General features: G+C 36.0%; 1 protein-coding gene across 2 annotated transcripts in view; it reads left to right on the forward strand.

Moving 5' to 3' along the window:
* The window catches only part of SLC9A9 (solute carrier family 9 member A9), a 216164-nt gene that overhangs the window by 116795 nt on the left and 79485 nt on the right, over window positions 1-19884 (forward strand). For both annotated transcript variants that reach the window (XM_035544998.2, XM_035545004.2), the window contains exon 12: window positions 932-1085. In XM_035544998.2, coding sequence (XP_035400891.1) covers window positions 932-1085 — 154 coding nt within the window. The remainder of the gene's footprint in view (window positions 1-931; window positions 1086-19884) is intronic.

The raw sequence follows: 19884 nt of genomic DNA on the forward strand, positions 1-19884 counted from the left end.
TCTTGATATTTGCAAAGATTCAGTGTGTATTGTATACATGCAATGGCTTTGCTCTCTACATATATTTTATAGATTTTTTTTTAGTAAACTATAAAGTAAATTTAAATAGATTAATGAACAGCATTAGAAAATAGAGGGTATTATTTGTATTATGCATCCTTAGGTCTGGAAGCATTAGTGGACTTTATTTTCCTGTCTCTTTTTAATGTGTCACTGTATGAGGACCTATTTAATTAGCTTGTTACTACCCATGGGGCTTTTTTTAAACTCAGTATTAGCTGTTTTCTCCATATTTGTAAGATTTTCTGTTTACTCAGGTATATGATTTTATGACTATTAAAATATTCAAGTATTTTCAAGTTAGTGCTAAAAATCTGTATGTATTCTGCATCCCCTTTTTCAGATACTTAAAATCATCTTTTGAAATCTATTCACTGTTTTTAAATCATAATTTTTATGGCTGTTCTTAGTACAAGGGAAGATTTTAAACAAATGAAGTTTTCCATTGCTTCAAGCAAGAAATGAGTACTATATTTGTGTACAGATTTTTATGCCAGCCCTTTTCCTCACCTGCACCTGATTTCATGAGTAGTTCCGCTGAAGTTGTTGAAAAAATACAAGGAAAAGATTTTTTTAACATGCATAAAGGCCCAATTACTGTTTAATATAAAATTATTCACAACAGAGAATTCAGTGGATAGAAAACAGATGTGTAATTATTATGTGATTATCATAGAGGTTTCATTGTCCGCTTTTGCTAAGTTGCTTACACTTGCATTAAACACCATGCTTTCAACTACCATGATTCAACAAATTATAATTATGATTGTGGCTGAAAATCCCTTCTGCCCTTGAAATCAGGTTTGGGTTGGAAAGAGTAAAATTCTATTTCTCCATCACATTAAGTTCACCATTCTCATCCATTTTTCAGGATTACGTGGTGCAATAGCATTTGCATTGGCTATTCGAGACACAGGATCCCAGCCCAAACAAATGATGTTCACAACAGCACTGCTTATTGTGTTTTTCACAGTCTGGGTATTTGGTGGAGGCACAACACCAATGCTCACATGGCTTCAGATCAGGTTAGTACTCACTTTACAAGATTAACCATCAAAATATAATGCAATCTCTATGTTCACTGTGATTATTACATTCCTAGAGCTTTCTAAGACTTAATTATATGCTTTTTAATAGAGTTTTACAAGCACAGAGCAAGTATTTGGCTACCTGGTAGAGGTAACTCTAGACCACAAAGAACAGGTTCTTCCCAGGCTTGTTAAAGGTTTGGACCTGGGTCAAATCTGTCCTTATTTCCTAAATTTGTTTCACTACTAATCCTTTTAAATACTGTGAGTGTCCTCCTCACTGCTGAAAAAAAATAGCTATGAAGGCAGATCTTGCCCTCATCTATAAATGTGTATTTATTATACAAACATGTCATATAGAATGTATTTCTGATTATACTGCGAATATCCAAGGAAATCTACCTACTTTTGTATACCTTTCAACCATTTATTTATTGCTCACTGTCTTATATATGCTCCTTCACAGCATTATTTTCTCGATTACTTTATAGTCACTTGTATTCACAGATAGCAATGAAAGAGCAGGGAGGTTAAATGAGAAAAAAGAGAGATGAGAAAACTGGTACAATGAATATTTAATTTAAAGATGGTGTCCTGCCCAACATGCTTTTTTAAAATCCCACCTTTAACAATAAAAGTCTAATGCCATAGCTGAGTCCCTGCAATGGTTCATAATGTCACCAAAGAAAATCTCAGTATGAATATAGGTTTGTAATTCACAATTCCATATCATTTATCCTATATATATAGCACACACTTTGCTTATTTATAAAATGATGTCTGATTAACAAGCCTTTGTGTCAGACTGTTGCTGTAAAATACCAGCTGAAGATAACTAAATTGAAGATTTAATAAAGAGCAAAGATAAAGGTTTGCAGACAAAATAAGGGGCAATGTACAAATGCACTGTATAAACATAAAATACACCGTATAAACATAAAACGCAGGCATCCATATGCAATGTTGGGGCTGTTTCCATGATGTTTGATTTTTTTCACAATATCTCTCATGTGCCATAATGTCAATCAAGTTAATAGGGTTTGAATATACTCCACCACTCTCAGCCAATCTTTTTGAGATTTGCCATTTTTTCACTGTTGGTCAGCAACAGAGTTGCTCTGTACGGAAACAGATATGTGGATGAGGAGGAATAACCTGGCTAGATCTCACAGACTATGTTGCTATAATGTGAGATTAAGAAACAATTTTGAAAATACAGTAAGGGAAACAGGAGCTGGGAACAGTAGTCACATGTCTAGTCCAAGGACGAACTTATCTCACTAGATGCCTGTCCTAGTCCAGCTCTTTAGGAAATTTTTAAATGATTGTTGTTGCAAGCTTTCAGTAATAAAAGCAACTTAATTGATACAATGGCATTTCTTCTGCTACCAGAGGTACTATCAGAGGTGGGAAGACCCACAAGACTACAAACAAGGGGCTGATGCACACATTAACTATTTGTACTGTTCAATGCAACCACATGCTTCTTACTTTAACCACCTGTACTGTTGATTTTATCAAAGACACTGGAAGTAGATAGTCATTATTGTTCTGAAATGCTCATCTCTTTTCAGATCTCCTCTGAATCCCAGCAGATTTGCCAGGATCTAGATTTAGTAACCAAATAGTTTGGTTTTGTAACTGGACCTAGATTTTCATCCTAAAAAGTTATTAGGTTCACAATGCCAACTTAAATTCTTACATCAAAACACTCAGCTTCAAAAATTATGAGTGTGTGGTCAAACTAAGATAAAATTTTAAATAGACATTTTAATTACAAATGTAGTTTAAGGTTCCAATTTCTTTCTACTGATTATATATAACAGTCTTTATAATTTATTACACCCCACTATGGAATTTTAGCTGTCTGCATTTGTCATCTTAGTCTTAAGTAAATAATTTGCTAAATAATTTTATTAAAGGTAGTGGTAATTCATAACAATTAATACCTGAAGGGTTTCTAGCGGACTTGGATTTGCTAAGACAGTTATGGGGCTGCTCCCTGTTATACCATCTTGCTTAGGACACAGTCCCCAGTATGTCTGCGGCTGTGGCTAAATGGCAGTTCTGAGCTGCATTTATCTTCAGTTTTTTTGTTTTGTTTTGTTTTAATAAAATTAGAAGGGAGAGACTGCATTTTGTCATGCTAGTTTGGAGGATTTTGCTCATGAAGCCAAAAGTGACTGCATTATGTGTATAAAATTGACGTGATTGCCTGTGAAGAGACTCAGTGGAATGGGTTGGTATAGCATCAATTACAGGAAAGAAAAAAAAAAAAAGGATGAAACCAATGAAATGCTGCAACTATATCTGTAGACACCGAAAAGAGACTGATCTCACAGTCACCCAAAAGTGTCCCACTGATATGAAGTTAGAACCATCCCAAGGCAGTATAAAAACCACTTCTGGAGTGATTTCAGCTTTAGGGAACCAGATTTACCACTACTGTTCAAATCCAAAGCACAGTGCGAGATCAGTTAATCTAAAAATAGAAATAAGGTTACTCACATTGTTAAAAATTAAGTAAGTACTTACAGGAAATGAAAAATGCATGGATGGTTGCACTGAGGTCACAGCGATTACATCGGATTTCCCTATACCACCTATGAGTTACTGTACAGATAAACCTTCTCAGGAGACAGGAATGGCCAAAAATACAGTGATCAGGCAAATAAAAGTCCATTGTTGAGTGCTCTTTTATTGCCAATTAACGATTTCATCATAAAATGATTATTCAGTGTGGTTTTTGGGGGGTTGTTTGTTTTTTGTTTTGTTTTGGAATAGAAGGTATTCAGAGGATAATAAAGAGGAACATGTGATTTCTGAGACTATTTAGGTGAATGGAATCTTATTCACATATATTCAATCTCTACTAGTCCCACTAGCTATTCCACTAGCAATGTGGAATAGGCTGCAGTTCCTATCAGTAGTTTAGAATATGCAACTCAACTCATCAGGTTTTATCAAGTTAGTCTTACACTAGAGGTAAGTGTTTGAGTTTACTTGTTACAGACCAACTTACCCACATTTTGGTTGTAAAACATAAATGAATCTGTCATCCATTAAGTTGAAGACATGTAAAAATGACATAAATTACATATAATTAATACTAATATATTTACTACTCGCTTTAACACAAAATATTACAGTGTTAGTCAAAGTAAAAGACAGTATTCAAGATCTGTATGGCCTACTTATTTTGTATTATTCTCTACACATTAATCTATGTTTCAATGATTTATTGCATTCTATGTAATTTACAGTGTGAAATCCTCATAATTGTAACCAAGATTAGTCATATATCAACAGAGTACCAGGAAAAAAACAATTATAATTTTTAAATAGTAGTAGTGATAGTCTTCTTAAAAATCAGTCTTTGTTTCCATATGTGGAATTTCCATAAGCCTTCACTGATCCTGACAACAATAGCATTAGATCTGTTTTTCTTTTTTCTGGTTAAAATTCAACAATGTAAATAAAACCTATCACTATTTTTAGAGAAAAGATAAAGATATGTCCTCACAGATAACTAGCAGCTGACTTCTTCCAGGAGTACGTACGGCTGATACAACACTTCTAAATTGTTGCCAAAACATATAGGTTGTGGTATTATCAAAACTAACCAAGTGCTACTGAAAAAGACTCCACTTCCATTTCTTGCAGCAGTATCTTTCAGCTATCTCACAAGGCTGCAAAGGCTAGCTGTGCTGAGAGTTTTCTTAAAAAGACGCTTAAATGGATCCTAAGAGTTCACCCAATTTTATTAAAATTCACAATTATAAGTCTCTTCATTTAACAAATGAATTATATTGAAATATATGCTCCTACTTAAACTGTACCTTGAATCTAAGAGAGATTCTTAAAGCCTTGGAAATCTGACTTGCTAATGGCAGAATTTATGTTTACATGCCTCTATATTCCAAAATTTTAAAAGAAATCGATATGAATCATTCTAGTTATTTTACTAATATATTTACCCATGCAGAGTAGCTTTCAAAATGGGTCTTAAAATTCTTGGCAGTCTGAATAATTTTAAATCTTGTTCTAAAACAATATGGCATATGTTTTCCAAAATGTCTTATTTATTCTAGCTGTCTCCTTTTTTCAGACACACTGATTTTAAACTCCATGTTTCAGGAAGTGTATTGCCTTTCTGAAAATTGGGTCCTATTTAAATGTTCCCCATTGTCTCGCACAGTAACATACCATTTCTGAGCATAAAGGCACATGCACAGTCACTGTATTATCAGCTGGCATTCTGAAAGAACTGATTGCACCGTGTCACTAAATAATACCTTATCTTTTGGTTTATCTGACACTTATAACTAGAAAAAAACTTTCTTTATTCCCCATGTGAAAGGACTACAGCATGCTGTGCCTGGCAGACTATGAATAAACCTGCATCAGTATATGAGAGTAATATCACGATATATCAGCAGCGAAACAAAGACAGCCATTTAAGCATGAGTTCACAGTCAAATTAAAGTATTCAATAAATGTGCCTTCAGAGATGTTGAGTATTACCTGCTAATGCTCTTGGATCTACGTCTCCCCTCATTTCTCATACTCTGATTAAAAATAGCAAGCTACATTTTACAGTAAACCTGCAATGAGTGGTTTGGGAATAGAGGATTCTCCTGACAGGCAAAGAAATACAAAGCTGTTAATAAAACGTGTCCTCTAAAAGTATTGTTGTGCTAAGTATTAAGTCTTATTTGTTTATCATCACCTCCCATGTAAATGTTTGTCAAGGGATTCCCAGATTCTGTGCATATTTTTTTATTTTTTATTTTTTTGCATCAGTTCTTCAGTGAGTAAAATTTTTATTCCATATTCTGAATAAATAAAAAGCATCATTGAATAGTAACTTTTAATACTGTGCCTATCCAGCCATTGCCTTTGGTATGTATTTTACAAACTGGCTGCAAATGTCTGTGTGCCTGGCTGCCCTTAAAACATGCCATATCTAGTTCACCTAAAGCTTCAGTTCCAGACCTCCAACTTTCTCTAAACTCCAGTGCCAGATGCCTGGCACAACACATTTTTGGGGGATGACCAAGGCTGTCCAAATTCCCATTCTTAGCAGGAGCATCTCCTCATTGAACTGTTCTATGAGAAAACACCAATCCAGGAAATGAAATTAATCAAAACAAACTATTCTTCTAACATTCAAACTATTACCTTCTAATTGTCCTAAGCTTTCAGATTTGCTTTCAGAGATCTCCCAGAGCTCTGCTAATTGTTTCTGCTGTTCAGATTCCAGCTTTATAACCACCAGCAGCTATTTCTCATTGCCCATCTAGTCAAAACTAAACCTAAAAATGTCAAGGCACGCTTCCAAAACTTTCTATGCATGGGTGGAGACGGAAGATCTCTGATGATGAAAAGCATCTGATCATTCATTCATACTACACTGGCATAAATATAGCATACCTTAATGTAGTCAATGATCTCTGAGAATATAAAATATAAAAATATGTCAAAGGTAAAAAATACCACTAAAAAAACAGCTTAATGAATGTAACAAGAATAAGAGGTGAGGATTCTTATCCTCTAATTTGAAAGTCCTCAGACCTAACTGCTTGAAGTGAGTAGATAAGCAAAGGGGCTATCATTGCTGCAGAGACACTTTTCTGTTTTGTAAGGGAAATGGTGCTGACTGGCTCTAACAGTAGAGTGGAGGTAAGCTGGGAGCAATATTGTTATTAGCATGAAAAAAACATTTGCCATTGTCAAGGATCAAGCATGAAGTAACCTTCCGTATAGACCTAAAGCCATGAAGGAAAGGACAAATCTGTTACAGATTATGTGAAGACATAAATCTATCTGTGATATGAAGCCACTGAAGTCAAAAGAGTTGTCTGAATGACGTGTTTGGTCCTTCCATTCATTCTTTACACACTGAATCACTCAATCAAACCAAATGTATAGCCCTTATAGGGGTTTACCCCTATCTATTTTGACTGTAAATCTGCATTGAATAATTCTGACAGAAAATAAGAACTCTAAGAACTAATTGGAGTACTTCTCACCAACTTGTAATATACTGCTATACTGGCAAATTTAAACTTTTGAAGATTATAGTTTTACTTTGATTTTTGTTGCTCCACTTGTACAAGTTCATAAGCATCTGGATTCTTTTGTGGGGTTTTCTATGTGGTATGGCTACAGCACTGTTTTCTAAATTAAAAAAAAAAAAAAAAAAGGGAAGAAAATTATAGGATTGCATCCAAAACATTTTGAGAATCTGGCATAGCTGTTAATGCTTTTGAAATATGGCCAACTATTCGACTGTATCTCCTCTGAAACATAAAATTATAACATTATTCAGTGTTATGGTGAAAAAGTAGGAAGATCAAAACACTGCTAACTCCTGAACTCCCACCTATTTCTGTATTACAAATCTACTGAATAGGATAGGAAATGAGCTTTCAACAAACATCAGCATCCAAAAGATATGAACCAGAAGAGTCCAATATCCTTGGGAATCCTGGCATATCTCTTTACAATTAAATATTCTGTGGATAAGTTATTCTTCCAAGACATCAAAATTTTGGGTCCTTCAGCAGGGAACTCTCTAATCCATTGTTTCAATTTCAAAGTCTGAAATCATCTTCTTGATCTCAAAAAATAATTTAGGAAAGGCTAATGTGGTGTGTTTGTTTACCAGAACATCTCATTAGGGATGCAGGTTGGCAGAGGAAATGGACTACGAGCTGTGGCTTGACTGCTCGTAACCATGGCAGTGGCTGTCTACCAAAAAAAAATGTTAAAGTAAGATTCCATGCTTATCCCAGCCCTTTATCAACTGGGTATAAAGTGCTAAAAGACAGAACTATGATGGAGTGACTGGAGTCACAATATGACATTAGCCAGTCTTTTAAGTGCTATTCTTTCAGTAATAGAAATATACTTTCCGTTATTCCCAAACTCTATGGTAGTATTCCCATGCCTAGAAGCAGCTGTGTTCAAAGAGATGCTGCAGAAAGGCAGTTTACAATGCCACAGTTGTAGCACTCTTCGCTGCCAAGGTGGAAGCTTTCATCAGATTTGGTCAGTACTTTAAGCTTCCAAAGTTGTTCTTTCTGCTTTCCAGCAGAGGCCCTTCAAATTTAAAAAAAAAAAAAAAAAAAATGCAGGCTGTGGAAAGAATTCTGCCTTATCTAGAAAAACAACCATTGTGATAAGAAGTCTAGGGGCTAAAATGGAAAAAGTATGATTGAGCCTCAGGGCAGGAACCTTTCCTTACCACAGCCTAAGAACAAAGCAGGATGCACTTTTAGATTAAAACATTAACAGGTTGTTCTGGGCAAGGTGAATGGTGCAGCCAACATTACTATAATTTTCCAGTTATATAGTACGATTGATATTTTTTGTTTTATAATGACATACAGGTCTTTGTTATTAAAAATTCCCTACCGAATTATTATTAAAAATCTACCTATTCCTGTGCTTAGACAGAATTTAGTTCTGATTTGCTATCATATGCTTGCAGTATGTGGATTATTTGTTCTCCTTATTCAAATGGTAATTATAACAGAATTTTTTTTCTTCAAGACCACATGTCAAATCTGTATGAATGGGATCTATGGGAGAGGTGGTGATGTAACTGGACCCCTACATTATCAGTGCTTAATCCCAACAAGGTATACTAAATGGAAGTCTTTGGACAATACCAAATACCAAAAATTTGGACAATACTAGCTTAAAAGTGACCTAACCATGATATAGGCAACGTTAAAGCTCATGTTAACCATTATTTTCCTATCAGCCTCTATTTGCCACATCTGCTGTGCTGTGGGCACAAGGCTGGAATCTTGTATTACTCAACACTACCAGTGATCAAGCCATTATCAGAAACTGCTCACTTTCACCTTTAACTTGACAGGAAATTCTTCTCAGGTAAGGCTTCTTCCATCGCTATCCGGGTTGAGATTCTGAATCTTTACCTGATAACGAGGTAGAAGCCTTTTAGATACTGAGATGGACACAATGTGCAACTGTCTGTTCTGTCTGGCATTTACAGCTTTAAGATAGTCAAACACAGCAAACTCAGGCTGAGGTCACGCAAATCTCAGCCTAAACCTCATCTGAAACCATTGGTACATGCTTGACAACCTCCTGCTGCAGTGCTTTAAAAACAAACTGTCCTGGGCCCTTTTTATTTCTCACCAGCAGTTGACTGAGCACCCCCAGCTCCTGAGGCACTCTCTTTTAAAATACAAGTAGTGAGAATCTCAAGATTTTTCTGACTATAATAAAACTGTCAGAGAGATAAAACGACCGTTCTCTGTAGATTTCCAAACTATAAAACAAATAATAGCAAGTATTAAACACACGTTCTATGCTGAATTGCAAAGTCCCATAGTCAAGAGTGTCTAGAAACCTCAAGTACATACAAGTTCAAGGGAGCTGAAGCTCCTAAGCCACTGTCAGAAGTTTGATTTAGACAGCTTTGTGTAATGCTAAGTGGAGCAATGCTCTTGCAAATATTACTGGGGTGAGAAGCTCCTCCTTACATAGGCCTTTTATATACAGATGAGAAAAATGAAACTGGATGGTAAGCCAAAGTTTATTCTCGATCATTGTTATATCAAGAAGCATCAGCTTCTGCTCCACATTGCTCCCTCTGTGCCCCCATTCTGTGTCCACCACTGCCACAAGCACTGCAGTGCCTGCGTGCTCTCATCACACTACTGGGAGCACCTACAGGATTTCTCATGCTGTCTTGGGGATAGCAAGGGAGAGGGCAATATGTGGACAGGAAAACCAGTAACATGATTACAGCACTGGGAGGAATGGTGTCGTGACCATCCAGGCTAAGAGGCTGCAGTCAGCTGAGGTGAGGAGGGATACTGTGGCCTGGTTCAGAAGAGCCCAGCCAGAGTGCGGTGCTCCTTTTCTGATTTCTGCTCTGCTCACAGAGAAGGGTGTGAAAGAGTGCATTTCCATGCAGCCATTTGACATGAACTAGATTCATGCAGGAGGTTGTGCTCTACTGCTCATTGTTTATTCCTAAATTAAGTGGAAAGTTTGCTCTGAGTAAATGCATCTCGGCTTTCCTTTTTAAGCCTCATGTAGGCATGCAAGGATTTTCCCTTCTGAAACACAGCTCATCCTTGAGGTACATACTCTGAAATCAACAGCCAGGAGCATGTGTTCAAATCTTCAGGTGATCCATAATTCAAAAGTTATAAATTATTACAAGCCTTCTTAATTGTTTTGCTTGTATTCCTTTGAACATATTTCCCTGTCACCATTTGTCAAGAGAAAGGAAGGTCAGTTTAGAAAAGGAGTTTTAATTAAATGTTTTCTCTTGGCCTCGGCACATTCTCTCTTCTACAACTATATTTCTTTGGGTCATATTTCCTCTAGAGTCCTGGAAAACAATTTAGTGAAAGTGAAGGGTCTGTTGATTTACTATTGAAAGCAGAATGTCAGCCTGAGTATCTTCAACTGTAATTTGCAAGTGACCACAACACAGGGATAAGCGGTTAAATTAACAGCACTATGTTTTCAAGTACTGCTATATTTCTGTGCACTTCATACTGCTTATTATTTTGTTTTTAAAACACTCGCAATCAGTCCAACTGGTATTCCCTCGCCATACCAGAATAGCTCCAATAAACGAAGCTCTTCCTTTGTTTCCTGTGTCAGATTCTTCTTTAGCAATAGTGCGGTAAGGACTTTAAGTCCTGCTACAATAAACACGCCTGTTGAGAGCCCAGCTTCAGCACAGTGACTTCTGCCCACTGAGTTCCTCTTAACCCATACATGCTTTCACTGGTGATCATACTGTCTTTGCCTGGAAAGTCTTTTAAATGCTAATGAAAGCCTCTGAAATCCAGAAACACCTGTAACTTAACGTAACAAGCCTAACCATTAACACTGCTGTTACTCTAAAATGACAACTGTACTTGGCCAGCTGCCTGTACCTATGAACATATAAAGGACAGCATTTTGATTAACATCTTTTATAATGATGATAGTTTGAATGTTGCTATGCTAACAACATGAAGTGCAGGCTGATACAGGAGAGGCCACGTTTCTGCCTCCATAGGCTCTCCTCGGCATTAAGGTATTGCTGATTTAAGTGCAGACTCTCAGGTTAAAAAAATAAATAAATCAAAAATCTACATTACCATTTAAAAGGTAAGTATGCTGGTTATGAATCACAACCTGAAAATGATTCTAAAGAAAATGTAACTAGGAGGGGTTTGAGCTCATGGAAGTCTGAAATAATAGCTCAGAGAAGACACCGTTTCCCTGTTTATCAAAGAGGTGTTATCTGCAAGACACAGCTTTGCTGATGAGCCCACACACACACATTCCTGCACAATACTCTGGGTATGACAGAAAAATAGTAGTCTTCAGTTGACTGAGGCAGGAAACTGCATTGCATCTTACCCAGTATTTTGGTAACAAGTGATCCAGAAAGACAGAGCAAGAGGCAGACTTAGCTTCAACTGTAAGACACTCATCCTGTGTGAAGAACTATCAGCAATTTCAAGTTTGGCCAAGCACATCACAGATCATTGCTGTGACGCATTTGGTTAATTTGCATGGTGATCTGTTGATTACTCATGATATAGGTCACAGGGAGTGCAAGATCAGATCCTGGTTTATCACTTCATCCCCTTTGATCTGGTAGCACAGACTTGCTAAAACATTGGTTTATATCCTAGCTAAAGGTATTTTTAATACAAAAGTGTTGCTAGATGTGATAATCTTCCTTTGCCTGGTGGTCTTTGCCACCAGTTTTCGACTTGCGGGTATGCATAACCTTAGTGTGTACGTAGCATTTACGAGAAACAGGGAATGGTCTTGTGTGCCTGACTAAAAACATATTAGGGAAACACATTCTGCTTCGAACCTGAAACGTTCAGCATCACACATGAGATATATCTCTGAGCAAAGAAAACTCTTCTTGGTGCACACCCACACTGAAAGGGTTAATACAATAACTACTTTGATAATAGTAGCTAGAGCAGGAGTAGCCCAGTAAATGCTATAAATCAAGAAGCAGTATAAAAATTGGACATTAAATGTATTGGATGTTATTATAAAAAGAGAAATTGGATAATTTCCTTTCATTTCTATCTGAAAATGAGAAATTGTTCATGGAATGAATCTCAGTGATCTGCTGAAATGCCTATCATTTACTTGCAAGGTACTTTCCTGCTAAGATAAGGTGTGTATTTGATCTATTGGAGTTATTCACCATAGCAGTTTGCCTGAATGATACTAAACAAGGTTTATAAACATTTGTGTTGCAATAGTCCTTGATAACAAAATACAAAGAACAAAATACAGAGGACTTGGACTTTCTGTCTCCGGCTGGAAAGGCAGTCCAGGGATGTTGCTGAATGGGAGATTTGGGACTACAGTTGTGACTTGTGTGAGACGTGTGTCTTCTGCTGTCAACTCTGTTGGTCCTTACTGGCCTGAGGGGTCTAATGTCGGGCAGTCTCCTAACATATCAGGCTGATGGTTAAATCCCACCTCATATACCTTGTATTTCTAGCTCCACATGGCTATTGAAAACAAAAAAGGAAAAGATGAAATGAAAGATACGCTTTTATTGCTAGAATATTTGTTATGAGAGGGAAAATTACATAGCAGTAAGAAAGATCCACACCTTTCAGTTTACTGAAAGTAAAACTGAAATTTACAGTTAGATGAATTCCACGTATCTCAGAAAAACAGAATAATTTATAGGGATTTCCAGAAAATTATAAATAAGCCTATAGCTTGGCACATAATCTACCCAGCAGCAATTTAGGACTTGTGTCAATTAAAGAATTTCTTTTGTTAACTTTAAAAATACTGTTGCATTAATATGCCTGAGTAGGTAAAAAGAAAAGTGTTCTTCCATTTCATCCAGTAATGTTTCTCTTCCATTACAACATATCAAAGTAGCTTTTATACAGCAACCAACATGATAAAGTTGCACAAATTACAAAGAAAAAAAAAAGAAAAAAAAAAAAAGAATCAAATAAACCTATCCAGAAATACTGCTAGGGAACTTCTTAATTGTCTAGGAATTCAGAACAAACTGCTGATTTATTACTTCATATCAAAATACACCAAATTAATTTGGACTTCTACCTAGTCCCCCAGAATTAAATGGATGCAAGCATAAACCCAGTTGACTTCAAGCATGTCTAAAAACTGAGTTACTTAGAATGAAAGAGAATGTCGAGGAAAGAAATTTGAGTCTTTAGAAGTTAGAGATAGATATGTAGTAAGAAATCATGGCTCTAGAAAAAAAATGGTAAAATTTTACTGAGATGAAATTTATGTGCCTGGTTTGTAGGTATTGATCAAAATCCTCTTAACTCTCTGTATTATTGATCAGATACTGTTGCTTTCTGCAAAATAATTACTCTGGAAACTCACTGAACTTTCGTGTTTAAAGAACTGTGTAATAATGTCAGCTGGCCCAAAAAAAAATAGAAGGGAATGAAAATAATGTTATTCACATTTGTTCATTTGCTTTGTTTCCAAATTGTATACATTCATTCTTCCCCCATTTTGCTTGACAAATAACATTGGAACTCCTTCAGCAAGAAAACATGAAATGAGTGTTTCATTTTGAATGGATGAAAGTTTTCATTTTGACTTAAATATTATTTCAGTCTGGAAAAAAAAATCTCAGTCTCTTTCAATTTATTTTAAGCTTTCCTAAGGTTTTTCATTCTGATATCATGTATTTCACACAGTAGAAGAACATTTAATTCCATTTTTTAACTATACATAAAGTGTAGAGGGAAAAAAAAAAAACTGTTCTGACTTCTTACAAGAAAAAAGATGCTAGCTGGGACGAGCATTAGGCCTTAACAGTCTTAGATGGTACACAGGCTAGGACAGATAGAAATCTTATAAATCTAAACAGATAAAATCATATGTTGGTATAACTGCATAGCTGGTTTTGCAGAGTGACTTAGTGACAGAAGAGAACCGTGTGACTTCAATTCTCCAGTGAAGATTGTGCACCTCTCCCACCATCCATGCTCACTGCTTAAGTTCATAGCTTTTCAGCTTCCCCATGAAGCTGCCCTACTGGCTACATGAACAGAGCAAGGCAGGAGCAAACCTGAACTGTCACAAAACATTCCACTGGGAGTTTTGAATTTTTATTTTTTCTTAAAAAAAAAAAAAATGGTAGAAGGAAAGCTCTGGCACCTTTGATATCAAATCTAGCAAATTGTTCCAGAGTTAGTTGAAGGTGAAAGGGTAATTAAAGCAGATATTTTATAACTTTGGCTCGGTATGTTTGTATGGGCTTTTAGCATTCGGTAAACAGCTAATTATGCTAGAACACAAGCTTTTTATACTGAATTATCAGTGCAGGAATGGACCTAAAGTGATTTGCTGGTCAGTACGTCTATGAGATTTAAATGAGGAAATTAGCTCTTAACTTAGTAAGGAAGTAATTGATTTCAATGTACTTAAAAATGTATCACTGGTTTCCTCATTTTATTCTATTTATTCAAAGAGATTCACCATTTTGTCACATAACAAATAATATATAAAGGAAGCTTTAAAGTGTGCATGAAATTATCCTGTTTTAATAAATCCAAGATGTTTTCCATGTAAATACAAATATATACCAGATGTGAAGCATCTGAAGTCTTAGTTCAGGTCACTGTATGGAATGTTGTTTGTTAGGGTGTGTTTTGTTTTGTTTGTATAAATATCTGTATTCAATCTTCCTTTTTTCTTCTTCACTGATAGGTATAATTTAGTGACGCTAAATACTCACATTTTCAAATGTTACTGAAACAGCAGATAGAGGAATCTTTGTTGGAAGGCTATTACCCTAGTCAATTACAGTTCACTGAAGGCAGAGGAACAACACTTATGGCAAGCCATATACTGCTTTCTAATCAGAACTTACAAATTAACATTAAATGTAGATGATCATAGAGGACTTGCAGCTGTTGCATTTTTTTTTTAGTGCTTCCAAATCACTTAGATCAATGCTTTACACCTTGGTAGTAATTCCACTTGTGAGTCTAACCTTCCTCCTGACTGCATACAAGTTGTATTTAAAACAATTTTGCTATCTAAGCAAAAAATAATAATAATTTTGTAATCTTACAAGTAGGCAGGACGCACAGCGTGACACTGAAACTTCCCAATTGCCTTAGCTATTCACTTACTTGTTGCATTAAGCCTGGTCAGGAATCACAGTATACATTCAGGTATTCTGCTCAAATCTCCTGAGTCTTGGTCAGTCCCAGAGCTTTTTTAATCTCCACCCAGACATATTCCTACAAATGCCATGGCAGCCTGTTTCCATTTGAGACGCAACAAAAGAGGGCTTGACCTCTCTCTTGCCTGCTGCATCCCATCATCTTGTGGTATGGCCTCACTGTGTCAAGTTCCTCTGCCTCACTGGATACCCCCATTTTTCTGTCACCTTTCTGGAGGATTCCTAGCCCAAACCTCACCATGGTGTAGGCAGCTCTCAACATGTATGCATTAGATGAGGAAAGCAGAATTTAATTTTAATTTACTGAATCAGAAAGTGAGATAAAATGAGATAAAATTATTCCATAGACTAGCCCTTATTGTGTTCACTAGGAAGGTTCCAGCTCCTGTCCAAGTGTTTCATCACCTAAAATACAGTAATCTTCTGAGTAGCAAAGAACAGAAACCAGGTCTCTTTTCTTTCAGTACCCTATTCAGTAGCCTACAGAATAATGATCGCTCACATGCTTTCTGACCTAGTGACCCATACATACAATTTGAATTTAGTTAAGATCAAGATAAAGACCAAAGATCATGATTTTTTCCTCTTGAAATTAGTGGGACTGCATTATCTCCCATCAATCTGACTGGCCCTTATTGATCTGAGGATCTCAGGCTTTGGGTGACTAGCTCCCAATTTAAGTGAGCACCATTTAGTCTCTTGAGTGCTATGTTCCTTTTTAAACTGATGCTGGGTTATAGCTTTATATTTTAGTTTCTGAAAGTATTAAGGAAACTTCTCAGTCCTTAAAATAACTTGCCAAAGTTACCTCAATAGCCATGTATTAGTTTACTGTACAAAAAAACTACATTTCCTTCTAGCAGCCTTTGCTTTAATACTTTCACATTGATAAGTAATTAAATCAGTCATTTAACCAACTTGATTCTAAAAGGCAGTCTGAAGTCTACATCCTTTCTTATGCTCAATACAATACTGGAAAAACAAATATTATATCAGACCTAACGTCAGAGCATGTCTTTGTACTGCCATATCATTTTCAATTCCAAGTCATAATGCCTGCATGCCATTTTGCTATCACTTACATTAAAAATCTAAATTACAAACATGTGGCGGATTCTCCATTTTAGATTAAGCAAATGTCACAGCTTTCAATCTAATTTATTATGTGTACCTCAACTTGCACTATGCTTACATAAAAGATGCATGTTCCCCGAAAGGAACAGTGATACATTTAAATTTAATCTTTTATCTTAGATTCCCAGTGTATCTTACCTTCACAGTTTTGCCTTTTAGATAGCAAGCTCCCTGGGCTTTCTCATACAACGGTCTCAGTCATACTATGCTAAATAGACTGTCAGCATTCATCCTAACAAATAACTAGAAAGAAAAAAAAAAGAAAAAAAAAAACTTTTCAAAAAGCTTAATTTATGGATGATTTTGTCAATAACTCCTCTCTTTAGACAAGAAGGAAGTTTTACTTTATAGGGCTTTTAAAAAATTATAACAGCTTTTGCAGTTTTAGAATCAGCTTTCACATATATACTCTCTGGATCCCAATGTTATACCTCAAACACACAGCAAATCCTTTGTATTTAAGAAGTACTGTCTTACAGTATTTACTGATTCATTAGGTGGCAGGGTATGTGGAATTTTAAGCATCAGACTTGCCTTTCAGCTATCAAGTTTCTTGCTCTCTTCAGTAAGGTACAAACCTGGAGCCAATGTCAAAGTGTCGTATATTTATGAATACACTGACAGAGCTATCACGTATGCCTGAAGTCGCTAGCCATCGAGAATTACTTACAGCCCCAGGAAAGCTGAATGTCAATGGCTAAAGATTGTCAGCATAACGTTCATTTATTTTCTTGGCCTGTAGGTAGAAGTGTAATATGCTTTGGGGATCTCTGAGGCAATTTCTCACTCTGTCCTTTCTCACTTTGCCTTTTCATTATCTTATGCAAGCTACTGCTTTCATTGTCGTCACTGCTTGAATTCAGATGTTGGCTCATAGTTGCTATATACAACTTATTTTCAGAAGACAAAAACGCAACGGGAATGAAGTAGAGTCTCTATCTTGACTATAATGCAGTAAACTATGAATATTTACAGTACAGTCCCTGTCTCATCCTCCCAGCACTCCTCTTCCAACACACTCACTGTAAATGGCAGCCAAGTTCAACTGGGTGCTTCAGACTTCATGCTCAAGCTGAATATAGGTACAAGGTCAGAAAAAAAGTCTCCAGATGTTCTTGCAAAAAGATGAAGACTTTAATTGATTAAAATGGAGTCACCTTTTATCAATTTTATCAATCTCAACTACTCTATTTCAGTGCTATTCAACAAATAGGTGACGCCTTCCTCCTGGGTGTTCATAAAAGGCTTGTAAGCACTAGTGAGCACTAGTGTAGACAGCATAAAATCTCAGAACAGCACATTTAGGAGAAAGTCCCCAGCAAACCAAACAAGAATGTCAATTCAGTTCATGGCCAAAAAAAAAAAAAAACGAAAAAAAATAAATTGTGAAATGTTTGACTCAACATGTACAGAATTAGAAAAATCAAGAGCTCTGCAGCCACTGTTGATATGCTGACACAAAAGAGAAAAGCTAGTGTTCACATTTGAAATCTTCACTTCAGAACAGGCAAAGTATTTTCAAAAGTGCAATAAGTGACTGGTATTTCCTAAATGCTTCTAAAACATGCCATAATGCAAATGTATGCACATCAGCTCAATTTCAGCAACATAAGGAATGGCCCAGAAGCCCAGGTCTGGTACCATGTTCTTCTTAAGCTTCTACTCTCTCCATGTGAATGAATTTATTCTCAAGCCAGACATATTTGAGAATGCGAGAGTACTTTGACAGTGTGAGAGTATTTGGAAAAAAAAAAAAAAAAAAGACTATTTTATCAAAGCTATATACTACTCCACGATTACCTTGTAATTAGCAAAACTTAAACTACTGTGGGTGACATCTGGTCTAAATGTGCCAACAGCACTTAAAAACATTTTTCCCCCTCTGGAAACTGTAGTATAAAGACTTGGAAAGTCTACAAATATTAACACACATGCATTTATATTAATAGTAGCTTTTGCATTGTCCAGTATTGCAAACATTGTGACTACAGATCAGTATCTATTTTAGAGACTGTGTGGTTTTCTGTGAATGACCTAAATATATGAAACAGCCACATGAGAGTTAAAGGTATTGCCTGAAATTGGTGAACATAGTCAAGTTTCTGAAGGTAGGACTATGTTGCAAAAGCAAATTTAAAATCTAAAAGCTAAAATCTACCCTAAACTGAACAGTGCAACATCAGATCGAGATCATATTGGAATAAAACAATTCAATAATTAAAAACAACATGGAATGAGATGACTACTACATCGTGAAGGGGAGCACGCCTTTCCAGCACTTGCAAAGAGTCACTCTGTCAAAAAGACTATTACAGGTTAACTGATATTTATGGTATCAGGAGTATGTGATGTAGCATTCTTTGTTAGAATGGTAAAGTAAGAAAATTAAAGTGACTTTTTTTTTTAAGTCATTTTATTACTCTTTGTTGTTGAGAAGCAAACCGTGGTAAAAGAAGTGAAAAGTTAAATTTTACATTAAGCAGTATTTTAGAACATTGTCTTCACAAATGACACTATTGTTTATCCTACTGTACTTAGAGCAGCTTTAAAGAGTGTTTCTACACCAATGCGCAGAGGTATTTCTCTGCCATTAAAACTGAAAGGGTAATAATTGTTGACACCACACACATCAGATAACTAAAATTTATGCAAAACTCTTCCATTCAAGCACACAGTCTTTTATTCAGTCTGACACTTTTCCCTAGGTTCTTCCCTTATAAAGTTTGACCTGTACTTTAAGATGTGAAAAAGTGAAAGCCCTGAATAGGCAAAATCTAATGTGTGCAACTGATCGTTCATATAATAATGTGCATTTTTAATTTCATAATTATTTGTCTATGCTTATATGACTACGTCACAGCCAACTGAACACTCACTGCCCTACAATATTTACTCTTAGACAATGGAAGCATGCAGAAACCATATCAATGCGTACTCAGATTACCAGCTGCACTGCCTGCTACATGTAGCAGCCTCGAGTCTCAAAGCTATTGTGCAGGCACGGTTAAAACCATGTCAGGAATTCAGAAATACCATGTTGAATTGCCCTTTGATAAAACAACTGTACAGCATATCTTTGCAAGTACGTTCTCCAATATACCATGCATTTATTTTATACAGTCTTGGGTCAATGAATCTTTACAAGTTCTTACTATCATGAACTAGTTGTCTGAGCATTTCAGACAGTGTTTAGGTTAACATATTTTAAACTGGGAATTAACTATGAACTTAAGCAATACAGCTAATTTCCAAACTGCTTGTGAAGTGAGCAACAGAAAGATCGGTGACAGTGACAGCTTTCATGCAAGGTAACTAGTCACCATTTCTCATCGGCTTTTTGTTTGAGGCATACATTTAGCTTGGCCGGCATTTATTGACAATAGCTATGTGTAGACTTGCCCATAGTGCCAGCATTAGGTAATAAATCTCAAATGTCAATATGAA

The sequence above is a fragment of the Cygnus atratus genome, chromosome 9 (genome assembly GCF_013377495.2).
Source record: "Cygnus atratus isolate AKBS03 ecotype Queensland, Australia chromosome 9, CAtr_DNAZoo_HiC_assembly, whole genome shotgun sequence".
NCBI lineage: Eukaryota > Metazoa > Chordata > Aves > Anseriformes > Anatidae > Cygnus > Cygnus atratus.